This window comes from Capricornis sumatraensis, chromosome 2 (genome assembly GCF_032405125.1).
Source record: "Capricornis sumatraensis isolate serow.1 chromosome 2, serow.2, whole genome shotgun sequence".
NCBI lineage: Eukaryota > Metazoa > Chordata > Mammalia > Artiodactyla > Bovidae > Capricornis > Capricornis sumatraensis.
Window position 1 is genome coordinate 59,269,621 of NC_091070.1, and position 20,467 is coordinate 59,290,087.

Sequence of the window (20,467 nt, forward strand, 5' to 3'; positions counted from 1 at the left end):
CTTTACATGTATTCATTTTCTTCTGGAGAGACAATCCATATATTATTTCAGATTCTAAAAGGCCTGTCCCCAAAAAAGTTTTAAACTACTTTTTTAATGTTTCGTTGGCCTGCCTGTGCATAGTATTATTTAGGAGCCAAGCCATGCTGGGGATAGTACCAGGAATGAAAGGCAAATCACACTGTAGAAGTTAAGGAGTTTATATCCTACTGCTAGCTGTATTCCTTTGTATAGACACTGTTTTGTTTTGTTTTGTTTTCTCTTGTTCCTTGTAAACCTAAGTTCCTAAGCAACTAGAATTGGAGGACTTTATGGCAGGAATGACTGAATATTCATTCAAGGATGAATGACTGTTAGCTAAAATAGCTACATTCATAGTGAGATTCCAGAACAGTTATTACCATTGAAGTACCTTTGCCAGTCTTAGGTACTTTCTCACTCCATGATATGAGGGCCACAAACTACTAGTGTAATGTAGTGATTTGATTTCTCTAAAGGGAACTGCTTTGCCATTACTGTCATTAGTAATGACTAAGGTTATTCTTTTTGGTTCTTGCCCAGTCTTTCTTCCTGTGGAATCTTGGCAATGGTACAATACCTCTCTTTGTCATTAATTCATAATCAAAATGCAGTTCCTTTAATTAAGTAATTAATTTTTTATTAGTTCATTTTTTGTCCATGCCACACAACTTGCAGGATCTTAGTTCCCCCACCAGGGACCAAACCAAGGCCCATGGCCCTGAAAGTGCCAAGTCCTAGCCACTGTACTGTACTGGCAGGGAATTCCCAGGTTCCTATATGTCTTCTTTTCCCCATTTCATCAATACAGGTGGCAGGAAAACTGTTGGTTACTAAGATCACTCCCTCTTCTTTTCCCTTGTTCCTAAGAAATTCAGTGACTTTTTAAAGGTATAAATAGTCTGTTTAATTACCCACCCTACCTTGATGCCACCTAACAATTTGGGTGTAGCAAAACATTTATATATCATATAAATTAAGCAGTGAGAAAAGGTCATTTTGATTCCTAAGTGGTTATAACACAAGGTTATTAACCTTATAGATGACACACCTACCCATTTCTAGCTTTTAGTGTACATTTTAGAGGTGATATATATTAGTATTCTGTTCACTAATTGTATTTTACTCAACAGATGAACCTGGTATATTTTCCAAGGAAATACTCTGTTTTGGATTTAGTTTTTTGGTTTACATAAAGCTAAGAGACCTAAGGAAAAAATCATATGTTTTAGTCTTTCTGACTGCTTGTAAGTTAATTTAGTAACACAAAAGAACTAATATTAGTGAAATATATTTGTACATGTCTCTTTTTATTTGAAGGTCATCAACATTCCATAATTTTGTCAAAATAGCACTAACCAAAAACCCTAAAAAAAGACCAACCGCTGAAAGACTTCTGACTGTAAGTCATTGAATTTATAGGAGTATTTTCTATAGTCATGCATTAGTTAGGCATATCACTGGAACAACAGCATTTAGGGTTTTAATATAAAAGTCTTAGTGATCTCTTACAGCAGGGGTAGGCAGGCATTGTGTAAAGAGCCAGATAGTGTGTATTATAGGCTTTGTGAGACATATAGTCTTGTTGTGTCTCCTCAGTTTTGCCATGGTAGCATAAAAGCAGCCATAGCCAGTACATGAAGGGTATGGCTTTAATACCCAATAAAATTTTATTCACAGAAGGAGGCAGTGCACCAGATTCTGCCCATGGTTTGTAGTTTGCCCACCCCTGCTTTGGAGAAAACTCTTTAAAATGTTGCTTTCATCTAAAATCAATTGATTTTCTCTGTTTTGGTTTCTTATGTAAATTTATAGAATGCTCCTGTGTATGTATTTATAAAATACTTTTATATTAGGAAAAGTTGATTATAACAATCCAAGAAAACTTTTTTTAAATGTTATAAAATTTAATTATGTCTTTCTATATGCACATAATTTTATTTATTTTTAAATTTATATTTATTTATTTTATTTTAATTGGAGGTTAATTGAGCATAATTTTGTTGAATTAAATATATGTAAGCATAGAATATACATGCTTTTTTCTTATTGTGATATGGACTGTACCACAGTATTTATTTTCATGTGCATAAATGACATGTGTAATAAATGTCATTGATATAGCCAAGGTTGTAATTTGACAGCCTAATATAGATTGGTTAACTTTACATAGAGAAATTATTCGTATTATGAACTTACCTCACAATAGTTCTTTAGCTTTATAATATTTAACTATGGATTCTCTCATTAATATTTTTATAATACACTGTAATTCATTAGCACTGGTAGGCTTCCATATGCTTATCTTTGATAGTTACTAAATGGAAAAGAACAAATAAACAGTTTCTATAAGCCATAGATATAAATGCATACTCATGAAGTTTTGTTTTATTTTCATTTAGCATACATTTGTAGGGCAGCCAGGTCTCTCTAGGGCCCTGGCAGTTGAACTGTTGGACAAAGTGAATAATCCAGACAACCATGCCCATTACACCGAAGGAGACGATGATGACTTTGAGGTAAAGAATGTTTGCAATCTAACAATTGAAAACAAATGTTTAATGTGGCCTTAGAGTTTGTTTTTTAATTCAGTCTTTTAAGTTAGTTAAAATAGATTTAGTGACAGAGATTAATTATCAATGAAGACTATACTTGTTCTGCATATAATTACCAATTGATAACTTCTCTTAATCCTACTTCTGAGAAGGAACTAAGATTATGATTCTTCCTTGCACCATATCATTTTATTTACTTAAGGTTATTAAGTGGTAGCTACAACTAGAATCAGATCTGTGCCTTTATCTTCCCAGAAATCCACAAGTGTTTTCTCTTCTCTTTAGACCTCAGCTTCTATTGTGAGAGTTTGATCTTCTCTAAAGAAAAAGGATGTCTATTTCCATGGAAATACAGGTTCTAGGAGTATTGCTTTGGACTAAGAGAATGAAAATTTAGCCAGAGCACTTGTACCATGTCATTTGTCACCAAAGAGATTCCTTAGGAATCCATGTGGTCATTTTTTTAGTTTCTCTGTTTACAGATGATTGGTGGTAGTTTAGTCACTCAATCGTTTCTGACTCTTGGAACCCCATGAACTGTAGCCCACCAGCTTCCTCTGTCTATGAGATTTTTCAGGCAAGAATACTGGAGTGGGTTGCCATTTCCTTCCCCAATACAGATCGTTAACAGGATTCAAATAATTTTTTTTAATTAAGCTGAAGTTCCCATAGAAGATGTTTTCCAATAAGTATTAAAAATTATTATTTCTTATATGATTACATACAGAGCTATTCATAACTAGCTTTCTTCTCTGAAAATATTGTAGAATTATTTGAATATATTATGTTTAACAATGCAACTTCTAAATCAGGAATTAGGGACTTCCTGCCCATTGTCAGGTTTATGCCTCTCTCTATATAATACAAATGTATTTATTTACCAGTATCTTTTTCTCCTTTTATATTCTGTTTTATTTCTGTCTCTTCATTCTTTCTTATGCCTTTATTTCCCTTTATACCTCTATCTTCAATTCTGGTAAGACTATAGAACTAAACTTTATGTGTTGTAACTTACTGAAGGAAATTTTCTACTTCATGAACTTACGTTTTAAATTATTAAGTATCATGATAACTACTAACAGTCATTGGGTAGTCTTTCTGTACCAAGTATTAGGCTAAATAATTTCCATGTTAATTCATCTAATACTCAGAGCAGTCCTTTGCAATAGGTACTATTATGATTCCCATTTTACATATAAGAAGAAGCAATACAAGTAATTTCATTTCCCCAAGATCATATGCCTAGCAAGTAGTGGAACCAGGATTTGGATTCAGGCAAACCAACTTTAGAACCTACTCTTGGTTAATATACCATCACTTTTATAAATGGACTCAATAGAAATAGTCATTAAAACAGTCTTTACCAACTAGTCATTTTCTAGTATATAATGTAATCTTGTCATGTAGTAAGGTACCCTGTAAATATTTTATTGAATGTTAAATGAACTTTAATATTAAATAACCCAGTCATAAAGATATTTTAAAATTTAAACCATCATTTGCAGACTTGTAATAATTAATTAATTTAATCTCTTAAAAATCAAAATTATTAAAATTGTTTTTGCTTAAATATAGCATATTACTTGATTCCCCAATTAATGTTTTACTGGTTGTGAAAACAACCAAACTCCACTTTCATTCCCCACAATATTTTGCCAGGTTTCCTAAATCTACTCTTACTTTGGAATTGTGTATTTCTGTTTAATGATATCACCATGCTTTTTAGTCCTTGAAATGCAAAAGCTTGTTCCAGGTAATTGAAAAAACAACAGTGGATAACACTGACATAATCCCTGTCTTCAGAGAGCTTCCAGAATGGTCTCCCTGGAAATTTAGAAATCACCAGCAAACAGTTTATAAGTGTAATAACTGTTATGGAATGAGAAATGCAGGGTGCTATGCAGGCATATTTTTGAGACAGGAAAGGACCCACTGTGGAAGCAGTATGTAAGCTGAAAATCTGAAGGATTAAATACAGAGATAGTAATTAAGAGACTGATCAGAAGTGTTCTGAACAGAAGGAATAATAGCATGTTTGAAAGCCTAGTGATAAGAGAACATGGTATGCTTTAGGAACTAAAGAAAAGTTAGTCTGTTAGAGCAGAGAAAAAGGAAGAAATTTGGTGGGAGATGAGATTATAAACTAGATATTTCAAGTAAAAAAAAATTGAGAGCTTTAATCTGAGGACAGTGGAAGCCATTAAAGGGTAAGGGAGTGATATAATCAGATATGCCTTTGTTTTTTTTTTAAGATCTCTGACTTTAGACTGATAATTTCGTTCCTCAGGTCCTCTTAAGAGACTTTTGAAGTTATCCAGAATAGAGATACTGATGTTTTATAGTAGGATGGTAGGGCAAGGATGGAAAAAAGTGAAGTAATTCAAAAATTGTATGAGAGAGTGGTGACCAAATGTAGACTTGAGGGTGGAGCCTGATAAAAGGATTACTCCCAAATTTTTACTTGAACAGCTGAATAGATATAAAAGTGCCACTTGTTGAGATTGAAATACTAGAGTAAGATCAAATTTGGGAAGAAAGGTGAGTTCAATTTTATATATGGCAATTTCTATATTGTACAAATTTCCAAGTGGGAGGAAGGCCTAGGACAGCTTCCTGAAATTTCTCCCTTAAATTAAAAAATCTAGTATCCTAAGAGAAATGGCAAAGGAATAATAAAGAACATTAAGAGACAGAAGGAAAGTTTGAGAAAGAATACTGCCTAGAAGTTACATTAAAGAAATCTTTGAAATTCGGTATGTTTGACTACTTTAAAAGGATAATTTAAAAATACTAGAGGTGAAGCCAGATTGGAGTGGTTTGAAAGATAAATTTATTTATGAAATTCAGTTGTGAAAGAGGGGAGTAAGACAGAACAGTAGATGAAAGAAAATGAGTTGATGGTGGGTTTGTCTGTCTTCTCAGTTCAGTTCAGTCGCTCAGTCATGTCCAACTCTTTGCAACACCATGGACTGCAGCACGCCAGGCCTCCCTGTCCATCACCAACTCCCGGGGTTCACTCAAACTCATGTCCATTGAGTCGGTGATGCCATCCAACCATCTCATCCTCTGTCATCCCCTTCTCTTCCCACCTTTAATCTTTCCCAGCATCAGGGTCTTTTCAAATGAGTCAGTTCTTCACATCAGGTGGCCAAAGTATTGGAGTTTCAGCTTCAACCTCAGTCCTTCCAGTGAATATTCAGGGCTGATTTCCTTTAGGATGGACTGGTTGGACCTCCTTGCAGTCCAAGGGACTCTTCTCCAATACCAGGTATTGGAGGTAGGTATTCTTCTCCAATACCACAGTTCAAAAGCATCAATTCTTTGCCTCTCAGCTTGCTTTATAGGCCAACTATCACATCCATACATGACCACTGGAAAAACTGTAGCCTTGACTAGACGGACCTTTGTTGACAAGTAACGTATTTGCTTTTTATTATGCTGTCTAGGTTGGTCATAACTTTCCTTCCAAGGACTGAGCATCTTTTCATTTCATCACTGCAGTCACCATCTGCAGTGATTTTGGAGCCCCCAAAAATAAAGTCTGACACTGTTTCCACTGTTTCCCCATCTATTTGCCATGAAATGATGGGAGCAGATGCCATGATCTTTGTTTTCTGAATGTTGAGCTTTAAGCCAACTTTTTCACTGTCCTCTTTCACTTTCATCAAGAGGCTCTTTAATTCTTCCTCACTTTTTGCCATAAGGGTGGTGTAATCTGCATATCTGAGGTTATTGATATTTCTCCTACCTGTCTTCTACCTCTCTGTTTTTTGGCTATTGATTGATTGTTTTTTATGTGGGGCAAAAGAAGTTTAAACAGGATGTTTATGAAAAGGATCCAATGGTTAGAGATAGAAGAATCTAGAGAGCAAGATGAATAGGCAAAGTTCCTAAAAAGGAAGGAGAAGGTGAGATCTAGATTGTAATGAAGGACTTAATCTAGAAGAAACACTTCTTGAAAGGCTTTCTTGGGAAGTGTTGTCTAGAGAGTAGAGTAGGAAGCCCTTGAGCTTACCTCCTCCCATTCTTGAGCTCCCCTCCTCCAGTGGGCACACCAATTGCAAGTATCTATGCGAATGACCTGAAGACGAGCATAAAAGATTTTCTACAACTGAAGATATGAAAGTACAGTGAGATGGGTAGGAGAGGCAGAGACATAATATAGTCAAGACCCACCTCCCTCGATAGGCAGCCCACAAACAGGAGGATAATTACGTTTGCAGAATTCTCCCCAAGGAGTGAAGCACCAAAACCTGTATTGGGCTCCCCATCTGGGGTGTCCTGCACAGGGAAGATGGGCCCCCCAAAAATCTGGCTTTGAAGGTCATCCTTCAAAGGACTTGTGTACAGGAGAGCTAGAGGACTGTAGGAAACAGAGACTCTGCTCTTACAGGGCATGTGTAAAATCTCACATGCACAGAGTCAGTAATTTGAAAGGAACCCACCTGCAGATCTTGGAGAAACTCTTGGAGCGGCAGGAGACAACTAGTAGTCCCCCTGAAGAATCAGATGCCGGCGACAGCTGAATGTAGGAGTTTTTTCTACCACTAGGACACTGATGCTGACAAGCATCATTGTGGAGCCCTCCCTCTACCCTACTAGTGCTGAAGGCTTACCCACCCACTGGCAGACTGGCGCCAACCCCCAGCTTCCCTGTCTCCATAGCTAGCCACCCTTGAACCTGGCCCTGCCATCAGTAGAGCAGCACAAGCTCTGGGACCCTGCACCAGGAAGGTCATAGCAGCTGACTGGGCCAGGGCCCAGGCCTACCTGCCAGCACACCCAGTGGTCAGCCTTGCCACAATAGAAGGGCCCAAACAGGCCGTATACAGGGCATGCTTAGAGTATATAGCTCTGCTGTCCAGAGGGGTGTGCTGCTGGGTTCCATAAGATATATCTTAAATAACGCCACTCCTCCCAAATTCAAGAAACGTAGCCAATCTACTTAACACTTAGAAATAAACACAGAGAACTAGGCCAATAGAAACAGAAGACTATGGTCCAAACAAAGGAACAAGACAACCTCAGAAGAAGAATTAAACAAAGAAAAGATACACAATCTGCCTGTTAAAGAGTTTCAGGTAATGATCATAAAGATACTCAATGAACGCAAGAGAGAAATGGAAGAACATAGTAAGAATGTTAACAAAGAATTAGAAAATATAAGGGGGGACCAAATAGAGCTGAAGAATACAATACCTAAAATTAAAACTATGCTAAGAAGAAATAATAGCAGATTTGGTTATATGGAACAGGTCAGTAAACTAGAAGAGAGAATAGTGGAAATCACCTAAGCTGAAGAGGAAAAAGAGAAGAGAGGTTTTTTTCTTAATGAGGGTGGTTTAAGAGACCTTTGAAACAATATCAAGTATACTAACATTCACATTCTAGGGATCCTAGAAGAAAAAAAAGAGAAAGGGCCAGCATATGGAAGCAACCTCAGTGTCCACTGATGGACTAATGGATAAAAAGGATATATATATATTCAGTGGAATATTACTTTGTTGTTGCTGTTTAGTCACTAAGTTGTATCCAACTCTTTTGCAACCCCATGGACTGTATCCCATCAGGCTCTTCTGTCTAAAGGATTTCCCAGGCAAGAATGCTAGATTGGGTTGCCATTTCCTTCTCCAGAGTTTCCCTGGTGGCTCAGACGGTAAGGAATCCATATGCATTATGGGAGACCTGGGTTTGATCCCTGGGTTGGGAAGATCCGCTGGAGAGGGAAATGGCTACCCACTTCAGTATTCTGGCCTGGAGAATTCCATGGACTGTATAGAATCTGTAAAGAGTTGGACACAACTGGGAAGCTTTCACTTTGCTTCTCCAGGGGATCTTGCCAACCCAGAGATCAAATCCACATCTCCTGCATTCGCAGGCGGATTCTTTACCACTGATTCACCAGGGAAGCCCTGGAATATTACTCGCATGTTAAACATAAAATCTTCCCATTTTTGACACCATGGATGGCTCTAGAAGCTATTATGCTAATGAAATAAGTCAGAGAAAGGCGGATACCACATGATCTCACTTATATGTGGATCTAAGAAGCAAAACAAAATGAAAACGGACTCAGATACAGAGAAGAAACAAATGTTTGCCAGAAGGGAGGCTTCAGAATGTGGACAAAATAGGTGAAGGGGATTAAGATGTACAAATACCCAGTTATATAATAAATATATATATTAGGGTTATTTTACACAGCATAAAACATCTGGTCAATAACATTAATTTTGTATGGGAACAGATGGTTACTACACTTATAATGGTGATTACTTCTTAAAGTATACAAATGTCAAAAAATTCTCTAGTACATCAGAAGCTAACATAGTATTGTGCATTAATTAATATTTCAACTTAAAAAAAGAAAAGAAATACTAATTTCTCTTCTCCAGGGGATCTTCCCAACCCAGGGATCGAACCCAGGTCTCCCACATTGCAGGTGGATTCTTTACCAGCTAAGCCACCAGGGAAGCCCATTGAGGGGAATGGATGGGTTAAATGACTAGAGAAATGTTTTGGGGCAACACTGAAGCCTCAGAAAAGATGAATTTTCAATGTGCAGTTTTCCTCCAGCAGTCATTGGTACCCCAGATATAAACCAGTTAAGTCCCTTCAGGCTTGTCATTTTGGTATACCAGTGTAGAAGAGGATGGCAGGGAGTGAGAATCAAATTTAGGATATATGCAAGAGATCACTTGAAATTATGGACCACTACATCTAACGTGGATAGGAAGAAAAGTGAAGATAGAAGAAATGCATAAGGAGAATGAGAAAGTAATGGATTGATGGACTTGAGATTTGGTGTGAACATTTAAAAATTATTGGAGTAATGAGAGAGTAAGCTCAAAGGATGAGAAGTTTGGAGTATGATGTGAATTCATGTATCAGACCGGATGACAGATTCCAGGATATGATCTTAATAGTATAGAGTCCATTGAAGTGTGGTAGAATGTCTTGAGAGATAAGGTCAGTAAACGCTAATCCAGCGCAATGGGATTTTGAGTCCTTTGGTATGATAGTGGGTCTTAAAGTAGAAAAAAAGACATGACCACTGTCTGAATCATTAGTGAATGAGAGTGAGTCATCAGAAATTTAATAGATAGGGGTTGAACTGCACGCATTGTTTCAAAATATCAGGAGCTTATTCAAAAGGATGGAATAGTAAGCTTTCTCACTTGGTTTACTACAAATCAGTCCCTCTCCATACAATCTTTCTCCTGTCCATACTCTTTTACGTACTTAATCAAGTTACTCTTAAAGCTGACTCTTGTAATAGCATTCCCTTTCTGTAAATCTCCAAAAATTCTTTTGCCAAGAAAATAAAATTGAGAGCTGTAGCCTGACATTCAGAACCTTTCATGATCTGGCTTATCCTCCTTCAAATGTCTTTCCAGCTTGTCATCTCCACTTAATGTTCACCACATTCAAATAATAACCAGCTTCAATCCCCCTAAACACTCCACAATTTCCTTTTTTTTCTTGCATTACTTTGTTCATATTGTTTGTGCTGTCTGAAATGCTTTTCCCGTCTTGCTGCACATTCAATGTCTACTTGTCCTTCAAGGCCTCACATTAGATTACAACTCTGGCATGAAGAATTTCTTTACCCCTTCCAATGGCAGTCATCTCTCCTTCCCCTGGGCATTAATAGTGATTTTAATGAATGCCACTTATTCTTTTCTAGTGTTTTAAGTGTTTGTGTATGTTATCTTGCTAGACTATAAGCTCTTTTTTTTTTTTATAAGCTCTTTTTAGATAAGATTTGCATCTGATTTTCCTTGTGTCTCTTCAGTATATATATATATACATATACATATATATATATATATATATATATGTACCCTATAGGATATACAGTATAAATGTGTGTGGAATAAATGAATTAACTTTTAAGTATCTCATTCATTTTTTAAAAAATTTATCCTTCAATTCACTTTATTAGTAGGTAGTCATGTCTATCAGTAAATAAGAATTTAATTAATAAGAGAAAGTTTGACCTTCTAACTTTGTCACAGAAATTCTTTTAAGTGTATATATTATGTTTATATTCACAGCCTCATGCAGTCATTCGTCATACCATTAGATCTACAAACAGGAATGCCAGAGCTGAACGGACAGCTTCAGAAATCAATTGTATGTGTTTGGTATACATTTTCAATTGGTGGTTTTGGAGGATTGAGCTGGGTGTTCTTGTGGGATGTTTTTTAATAATAAAATCTCAGGCCATCTGTGGGTATATACACACAAAAACAGGATACCTCTGAAATAAAGGTTGCTTTTCTGGTTGTAATGAAATCCCCTTGGTTTACAGTTAAATAGTTTTTACTTTCTAATTATAAACGTAATACATGTTCACTGCAGAAAATTTGCAAAAAGAAGAAAGTAGAAAATTAACATTGCCAATAATCACATCACTCAGCACCAGCCCACAGATAATATTTTGCTGAATTTCCTTCAGATTTTTTCACATGTAGTTTTACATGGCTGAGTTTATACTATGCATAAAATTTTGCTTAATATAGTTAGAAGTATTTCCCATATATTAGCCTAGGCTTTGTAACTGTTATATTTAGTGGTTTTATCCTCCTGTATTGAGTTGATGTGTTGTAGTCCCTATTGTTGGATATTTGGGTGGGTTTGGTTTTTTAAGTCAGATTAGCACCAAGGTGGATATTTTCTAAAATGCATATTTAAAAGGAGAAATTGATTTTTATTCAATAAATTAATCATTGACATAAAAATGTTATATTAACAATATTCGTCATTTTAGCCATGTTAATTTGGAAGAACAGATTTATAAAGAATTTTTAGGATGAGTATACTGATTTAAGTGCATAATTATTTCAAAAAGATTTAAAAGTATTTTACATTAAAATAAGCTCTAAATAAAAAATATAAACCATAATGGAGGAAGATAATTAGAATGATTGCAGATGTGTATTTTGTTTTCTTGAAACCAAACATTTCTAGCTTTCTGTATGCAGCTTTGGAAATCTAGATCAGTGGAGAGTTAGAATGTCCTTCCCATATCTGTTAAATTCAGTCATGCATTTTCATAGTTAAACTCATAATTCAAGATTTTCTGTCTTTGTTAGTCCCAGATTGCTGATACTTTTTTATGCTTTCTTCTTATACTATCCCCAGCAAACTCTCTGGGTTTCAAATACCAAACAGAAAAGCAGCTGTTTATTTTTATATTTTAAGATAAAGCTATTATAAAGCTATTTTCTTTATTTTATACAACTGTATAGTATTCAATTAATGTAGTGTAAATGTATCTTTCCTTGTATAGCTTTTGTTTTCGGTGTCGTTATTTAGTAACGCCTTCCTGATTTTAAGGTTGTAAAAGGATTTTCCTGTTTTGTTTTTTTTTGTTTCATTTTTTATAATATCAATACTTAAATCTTTGATATAAGGTATTATTTGCTAGAGGTATGAAATATGAATTCAACTTCAGTTTCATTCTAAATATCTACTCATTTGCCTTAATACTATTCATTAAAAACTTAGGTTTTCACTAATAGGTTTGATATGCCATCTTTATTATATACTAAGTTGCCACCTACATTTTAGGGCTTTTTCTGGAAATTCTATTCTCTTGTAATATACTTAGTCCTGTGCCAGTCACATACTTCTGATTATTATGTCTTTATAATACCTGTTAAAATGTATTAGAAATAATCCTCCTCCTATTTTCTCTCACCCCCTCCACACACACACAGACACATTGTTGCAATTCCTTTTTATTATATCTGGCCATTATATTTTCCTCACATAAAACATAAGAATCAGTCTACTGAGTTGAAAAAAAAAAAAAAAACCCACCTCTCAGCGTTTTTACTGAGATCTCATAAGTTTGTACACTAACTTTGGGAGAATTGACATCTTTATGATATTCTGTCATCTTAATCAAAATAAGCTTGCTCAGAGAGCTCAAAGCTTAGTTCTTTTATAAGTGTCCAGAGTACTAATTCCTTCATGGAATTTGCCCTGTGTGCTGCAGGTACCAAACAGAAGATGGTAGAGTTGAAGGTCATTTTATTGGTCGATCTTTAAATTATCCCAGGTCTTCTTTTGTGTCCATCAGGAGTGTTTCATAGTTTTGTTTTTGTTTAATAGGTTTTATACATACCTTGTTAGTTCTGTTCTTAGTTTTTTGTTTCAGTTTTTTAAATTAAGCTAATAACTTACATACAGTAAAATGCTCAAGTGTACTGCACAATGAATTTTTAAATTTGTATACACTCGTGAAACCACTACCCAGATCAACATTATCAGAATCTCTGAAGGGTTCCTCATGCTCCTTCACAATCAACACCCTCCCGTCTCCCTGTATCCCCCTGCCTTCCCACTGCCCTGGCTAATCACTATTCCTATCTCACCACTATAGATTGGTTTTTATGTGGTCTTGATCTTCAGATATATAGGATCAACTAATATACACCTCTTTTGTGTGATGTCTTTTGCTCAGTATTACGTCTGTGAAAGTCAGTCATGTCATGTGTGCCAGTAATAGTTTATTGTTTTCACTGTAATGTAGTATTTCATTGTATGATTATAGCATAATTTATTCATTCTTCACTTGGCTGGCATTTTATTTGTTTCTGGTTTTGGGCTATTATGATTACTGTAATCATCCTTACTGTGTGTTTTTAGTGGACATAAATAATGGTTCTCAGTTCAGTTCAGTTGCTAAACTCTTTGTGACCCCATGGACTGCAGCACACCAGGCTTCCCTGTCATCACCAGCTCCTGGAGATTGCTCAAACTAATGTCCATCGAGTTGGTGATCCCATCCAACCATCTCATCCCCTGTCGTCCCCTTTTCCTCCTGTCTTCAATCTTTCCCAGCCTCAGGGCCCTTTCCAGTGAGTCAGTTCTTTGCATCAGGTGGCCAAAGTATTGGAGTTTCAGCTTCAGCGTCAGTCCTTCTGATGAATATTCAGGACTGATTTCTTTTAGGATGGACTGGTTTGATCTCCTTGCAGTCCAAAGGACTCTCAAGAGTCTTCTCCAATACCACAGTTCAAAAGCATCAGTTCTTCAGTGCTCAGTTTTCTGACCTTGGCCTAATCTAAGACCACCAGACTATAGTCCAGTAAAGTCAGATTTATTGACTCCTTGCCGTGAGGGAGAACACACACCAGAGGAACCATGGAACATCTCATTAAATAGGAAAAGAAGAATTAGAGAGTTTGGGGGAAAGTGGAAATTAAGTAAAAATTAAGTGAAAACTTAAAGCAAAGTAGGGATGTGTGTGAAAAGATCTATACTGTAAAAATAGATTCAGAAGCCTGTTTCTTTGTAAACTTGAAATGTTGTATTCAGAAACTCCTTTAGTTGATGGTCTGTATCTACATTGGAAATTAAAGCTACTTCTCTCTATCAGTGACTTAAATCTTCCAGGTGAGAGTGGAATGGTTCATTTTAATAAATATGATTTAATAAAACAACGTTTCTGACTGATTTTAGAGACTGTTATTTCTCAATAGGAAAGTATGGGGAATTCAGAGGGAATCCTCATGTGATGCTTTACTTATGTAGCATATCCTTGGGAGAAACATGGTTTCTTCTCAACTTTGCATTTGGATTTGTGTCTGTTTTCCTAGTCTGATGAGTGGTCAGGCAGATTACTGTCTCATTCTGATCCAGATATGGGTGTATGACCTGAATTTTCTGTTTTTTTTAATTTTTTTATCTGAAAAGCCACTTTTTGGTTGAGTCCAGTTGATACTGAAAGCTCAGCCTCTGTGCACAGGTGCCAAATCAAATCTCAGAGACATTGCTGATAAGATTAGGGTGTGTGCAGGGCCTCCACTCCTCTAATTTAGCCTCAAGTAATCTTCTTGATTACAAACAAAGATCATGGCATTGGGTGCCATCACTTCATGGCAAATAGATGGGGAAACAGTGGAAACAGTAGCAGACTTTATTTGGCGGGGGGGGGGGGGGGGGGGGGCTCCAAAGTCACTGCAGATGGTGACTGCAGCCATGAAATAAAAAGATGTTTACTCCTTGGAAGAAAAGTTATGACCACCCAAGACAGCATATTAAAAAGCAGAGACATTACTTTGCCAACAAAGGTCCGTCTAGTCAAGATTATGGTTTTTCTAGTGGTCATGTATGGGTGTGAGAATTGGACTACAAAGAAAGCTGAGCACCGAAGAATTGATGGTTTTGAACTGTGGTGTTGGAGAAGACTCTTGAGAGTCCCTTGGACTGCAAGAAGGTCCAACCAGTCCATCTTAAAGGAAATCAGTCCTGAGTGTTCATTAGAAGGACTGATGTTGAAGCTGATACACCAATACTTTGGCCACCTGATGCGAAGAGCTGACTCATTTGAAAAGACCCTGATTCTGGGAAAGATTGAAGGCAGGAGGAGAAGGGAACAACAGAGGATGAGATGGTTGGATGGCATCACCGACTCAATGGACATGAGTTTGTGTAAACTCCAGGAGTTGGTGATGTACAGGGAGGCCTGGCATGCTGCAATCCATGGGCTTGCAGAGTCAGACATGACTGAGTAACTGAAGTGAACAGAACTTTATCTTCTTGATGAACTAATCTGGTTCTGTTAATATACCATTCTGTGGTGTTTCTCTGCTATGAAGAATGCTGACCTCTTAAAAGACCTTAAAGACTTTGTTATGTGTGTCCCTTGAGGTGGAACCAGGACCCTGCCCCAAGAGCTGCACTATTGTTTCCTGGCTATCCCCCTCCCCCACCTTTACATCCCTTCCCTTCCCAGGTTGAATCTGCCCTTTGGAACTCTGGGAAGGTGGGGGATGCTGAGTTAAAGGAGATGGGAGACAGAAAGGCTTCTGTGCCCAGGATCCCTGTAGGGTCCTGCTTGGTTTCACAGTTACCTAGGAAACCAACTAATCACAAAAAATTGGCACCAAAGGGGATTTGAGAGGTATCAATAAAGAAAATGACTGCCCAACTATTGGTTTAAGTGTATGATTTTAGATGACTCACAAGTAAATTTTAGCCAGGTATTTGGACTCATAACAAGGGCTGAGGCTACACAGAGCAGTATTAAGAATAAAGACTCTACAGAGGTAACAAGTAGTCTGTCCACAATCCAGAACCTCCGACTGGCAAGGAGGAAGAAGAAACTGTAGCTAAAGAGCTATATAGTATGCACATTAAAGTATGAAAATCAGAGTCTTCTGTCATCTTGTTCCACTGGACTTGGACAAATGATTCTTTTCATATTGTTATCAGCTTGATTCAACAGATTTGTGTAGAAATTGCCTTCTTGCAGTCATCTACTTCTGACGATTATCATCTGCAGTTTGAGATTTCCTACTGAGACCATCTTGTGTTGATTTAAATTGGCCCATGTCTCTGTAATTAAGACAAATTAATACAAGGATCATTGCTCTGTTTTACCATTGTATTAATTATTAACATTACCTGGCAAGATTCTATTTATTGAGTTTAGAGAGAACTTTCCCAGAAGATAGTTTCTGAGTTCTAAATCATGAAAAGATTATTTCAGAGGAAACACTGCTTGGATATGTTTGAATATAAAACTGTGTAGTGTACAAGTCTCAGCTATATTAGTCTGTGATATTGTAGAAACTGGAGTTGGGGGCAGTATTCTTCGATGTATAAGATACTCAGTTTTGGGTTTATTGAGAGAGAGTTAATGGGCCCCTGAGGAAATTGACCTCACTTTCATTCAAGCCAAACAAACAAAACCCATTTTAGGCTAAGGAGGGCTAAGAATTTCTAAAAGTTTATCCAAGTTAAGTTTGAAAATTCCATTTGTCCTTCTTATTTTACATGAAGACTAAGAATGATAAAGGTGATAGAGATTTTAAGGAAGATTTGTTGTCTCACAAACCTCCTTAGTAATAGTTATAGACAATTGAGTGTTTACTAGAGAAGTAATTAGAATTTTCCCAGGTAGGAAACACAAACTCAAGCAACATTTTTTGGCCATTGTTAAGGTTGAGCCTTTTTAAACAATGAGCCATTCTAGAAATAGATATACAATAACCAAAGCAAAAGCCTTTGTTGTCAGGAAAACTAGTTTTGAAAAATTATCTGAAGAATAGCATACCCATGTGTTCCTCAACATTGGCATTTGTTAAGCTGCAGGTTGCAACGCAGTCCATGACATCAATTCAGATTTTTTCCTAAGGCACAAAATAAAAAGTATTCAACTGCATCAGTTGGATTAATAGATACTATACTATGAAACTTTTGTGGATTTGTTTGTTGTTTTGTTAGCAATTTGACAGTGTCAACTACACACTGAGGGTTTGAATCCCTTTGTGGTTGCCATAACTGTTGACTTTTAAAAAAATGCACAACATGAGAGTTGAGTTTTATTTGGGGTAAAATGAGGACTGCAGCCTAGGAGACAGCACCTCAAATAACTCTGAGAAACTGCTCCAAAAGAGTTATGGGGGAAGGACAGTATATTTATGATTTTGGTAAAGGGGGCATACATGCAATCAAGCACATACTTAAGTAGAAAGTTTTTGCTGTTCTCATGAAGCTTCTGTTATTCATAAGAAACAGTCATCACCATGAAGGATTTTAGTGCTTTTCTAGGTATGAGGAGATAGAAGAATTGGGCTTTTGAAAATCAGCTTTTAAAAATACCTGTCTGATGACTTGTCCTGCCAGCCCGCTACCCCTACCCCGAGCACAGGGTGCTTCATTTCTGCTCTCCACGTTGAACTCCATCAGGGGGTGTGCCAGGTCAGCAGCTGCAGCAGCACATGATTTAACCCTTGTAGAGACAGATGGGTATGTTAGTCACTCAGTTGTGTCTGCCTCTGCAACTCCATGGACTGTATGTAGCCTACCAGAATTTCTGTCCATGAAATTCTCCAGGCAAGAATCTTGTAGTGGGCTGCCATTTCCTTCTCCAGGGCATCTTCCCGACTCAGGAATGGCAAGTGCCAGTTTGTAGTTGAAAACTGTGATGTGCCTAGATGAATTTTTGTTTTTATTTACTTGGTGTTAACTGAGTTTCTTAGATCTGTAAGTTGGTATATTTTATCAGCTGTATAAAATTTGGGGCCATTATTTCTTCAGTTTTTCTGCCCTAGATTCTCTCTTCTCCTTTTGGGACTCCAATTACATGTTAGACCACTTGATGTTGCTTCACAGGTCACTGAGGCTCTGTTCTCCCTGCCCACTATAAACATACCTAAGGTGTTTTTGTTCTCTGTACTTCAGTTTAGTTTCTGTTGCCCAGATTTTAAGTTCATTGACCTTTTTCCTGTTGTATTCTGTCTGTTATTTAAGCCTATCAGTGAATTTTATTTCATATATTGTGTTTTCTGGATCTAGACTTTCATTGATGTAGATAGATTGATAGAAACATAGATAAATAGATGGATAGATAGATGGATGATGCATCCATGTATACATATATATATATAGTTTTTATCTCTCTACTGAGAATTTCCATCTGTTTACTTATTGTGTCCATCTTTGCTAATTTCAGCAGCTGTGTCACCTCTGAGTCTGTATCTGTTTTTTAAACTGGTTATGATTTTTATTTTTTTTCTACTTATTCTGTAGACATTTTTTATTATATCTTGGATGTTGTAATACATGTCTGGATTTTGACCTCTTTTATTTTAAAGAGTGTCTGAAGCATAAATTAGCTGGTAGGTCATCTCAGTCCTTTCAAGGCCTGTCTTAGATTTTACTACAATATTCAGCAGTTTCTTCTCTGGGTGGAAATTCATTTCTTTCCTTTTACTGTGTGATCACTAAAACTTGCATTTAGCTCACAGCACTGTGTTAGCTGTTTTCTGACCTACCTTGCAGAGTATTGCTTTGCTTGTGGGCAACTTAGTATGCAACCAAAGATTTCTCTAAGGAGACCTCTTGGTATATTTTTAGAGTTCCTTCTTTGTTCAGTTTTCTCATTTCTGGTATTCTGCCTTTCAAATTCCCACTGTCTGAGAAGCCCCAAACTACTCCTTTCCTGTGCCCAGTGAAACTGTCTTTGGGTTCTGTTTTCTTATAAAGTGAAAGTGTTAGTTGCTCAGTTGTGTCCGACTCTCTGGGACCCCACGGACTGTAGCTCACCAGGCTCCTCACTCCATGGAATTTTTCCAGGCAAGAATACTGGAGTGGATAGCCATTCCCTTCTCCAGGGGATCTTCCTGACTTAGGGACTGAACCCAGGTCTCCTGAATTGTAGGAGGATTCTTTACTGTCTGAGCCACCAGGGAACCCCTCAACTATAGGTATAATAAGTAAAACAGGAATTAGATTTACCCTTCTGCTATAAACTACTAATTACTAACATGTAATACAAATATGTGTGTGCATACAAGGTATATGAAGCAATTATTTTGAAGCAGTAGATTACCAGACATCACAGGTTTATAATCTTTGATAGATGGTAGTAAGATCCTTACTCACCCTGGCTTTATAGGGGTAAAGAATCTGCCTGCAATGTGGGAGACTAGGTTCAATCCCTGGCTTGGGAAGATCCCTTGGAGAAGGGAATGGATACCCACTCCAGTATTCTTGCCTGGGGAATCCCATGGACTGAGGAGCCTGGCAGGCTGTGATAGCTTATGGGGTTGCAAAGAGTCAGACATGAATGACTAACACTTATGCCTATAGTAACATCTTTTGGAGATAAATGAGGATATATCATAGAAGTCCTCCCCATCTTTGTATTTTATAAGCCAAACACACAGCCAAAGGTACTGCTAGGATTTTTGTTAAAGTGAAACAAAACAACTTGGAGTCTGTTTTTTGAAATTAATTAATTAATTTATTTATTTTAATTGGAGGATAATTTCTTTACAATATTGTGGTGGTTTTTTACATCAACATGAATCACCCATGGGTGCACATGTGTCTTCCCATCCTGAACCTCCCTTCCTACCTTCCTCCCGTCTGAGTTGTCCCAGAGAACTGGCTTTGAGTGCCCTGCTTCATGCATCAAAGCAGGTCATCTGTTTTACATATGGTAATATACATGTTTCAATGCTATTCACTCAAATCATCCCACCCTCCCCTTCTCCCACATAGACCAAAGGTCTGTGTTTTACATCTGTGTCTCTTTTGCTGCCTTGCATATAGGATTGTTGTTACTGTCTTTCTAAATTTGATGTATATTTGTTTATATACTGTATTGGTGTTTCTCTTTCTGACTTACTTCACTCTGTACAATAGGCTCCCCACCTCATTAGAACTGTGGAGTCTATTCTAAGCAGAACAATGATATTGGAGATTCCAGCATTCTTTGCCATAAGTCATGGTTGTAGTAATTTTAGACTTGTCATAAGGAATTTGATTTTTTTTTTAAGGAATACTTTTCACATGATAAAGTAAAACATTTTAAATATTTATGTTATAAAAGAAATGAAATTGAAATTTTTATTTTTAATTACTGATACTGGTATGGATGGATACAGTTGATATTTTGCGATATGTTTAATGAGAATTTATGAACTTTCTCTAGTAATGTTTTAAGTCTTGAAATTAGCTAATTATATAATTGTTATGGAAAATGATATTTTTTTCTTTTCTTTCCATATTTACACATTTTATAATTCATTTCTAGACCTACATGCCAGTATTTCTTGTGACTGAAAGAAAAATACTTTTAACTCATCTCTGTCTCAAATGAGAGAAGTGGTTCTTTGTGAATTATAGTAATGGCTCTTAAATTAAGATTTTTTTATGTTAAGTCATTGTATATAATCAACTTCTTTTTATTTTATATTTGAAAAGTAGAGAATACATTTTATGGAATATCTTTCTTTGAAAATTTTTTGACTTAATGTTTTTGTTTAGTGTCATGAATTATGTAAGTGCTTTGTGTTGCTTTATAAATCTTGTTTTTAGGGATAAAGATAACTGGATCCTTTTTGAAAGACTTTTTTTTAGTGTAT

At 36.5% G+C, this 20,467-nt stretch overlaps 1 protein-coding gene across 1 annotated transcript in view; it reads left to right on the forward strand.

Annotated features, from left to right (window-relative positions):
* MAP4K5 (mitogen-activated protein kinase kinase kinase kinase 5) overlaps positions 1-20,467 on the forward strand; it is a 114,139-nt gene that overhangs the window by 60,609 nt on the left and 33,063 nt on the right. Inside the window, exons 12-14 of the mRNA XM_068966384.1 lie at positions 1,339-1,420; positions 2,421-2,537; positions 10,631-10,709. Of these exons, the coding sequence (XP_068822485.1) occupies positions 1,339-1,420; positions 2,421-2,537; positions 10,631-10,709 (278 nt within the window). The remainder of the gene's footprint in view (positions 1-1,338; positions 1,421-2,420; positions 2,538-10,630; positions 10,710-20,467) is intronic.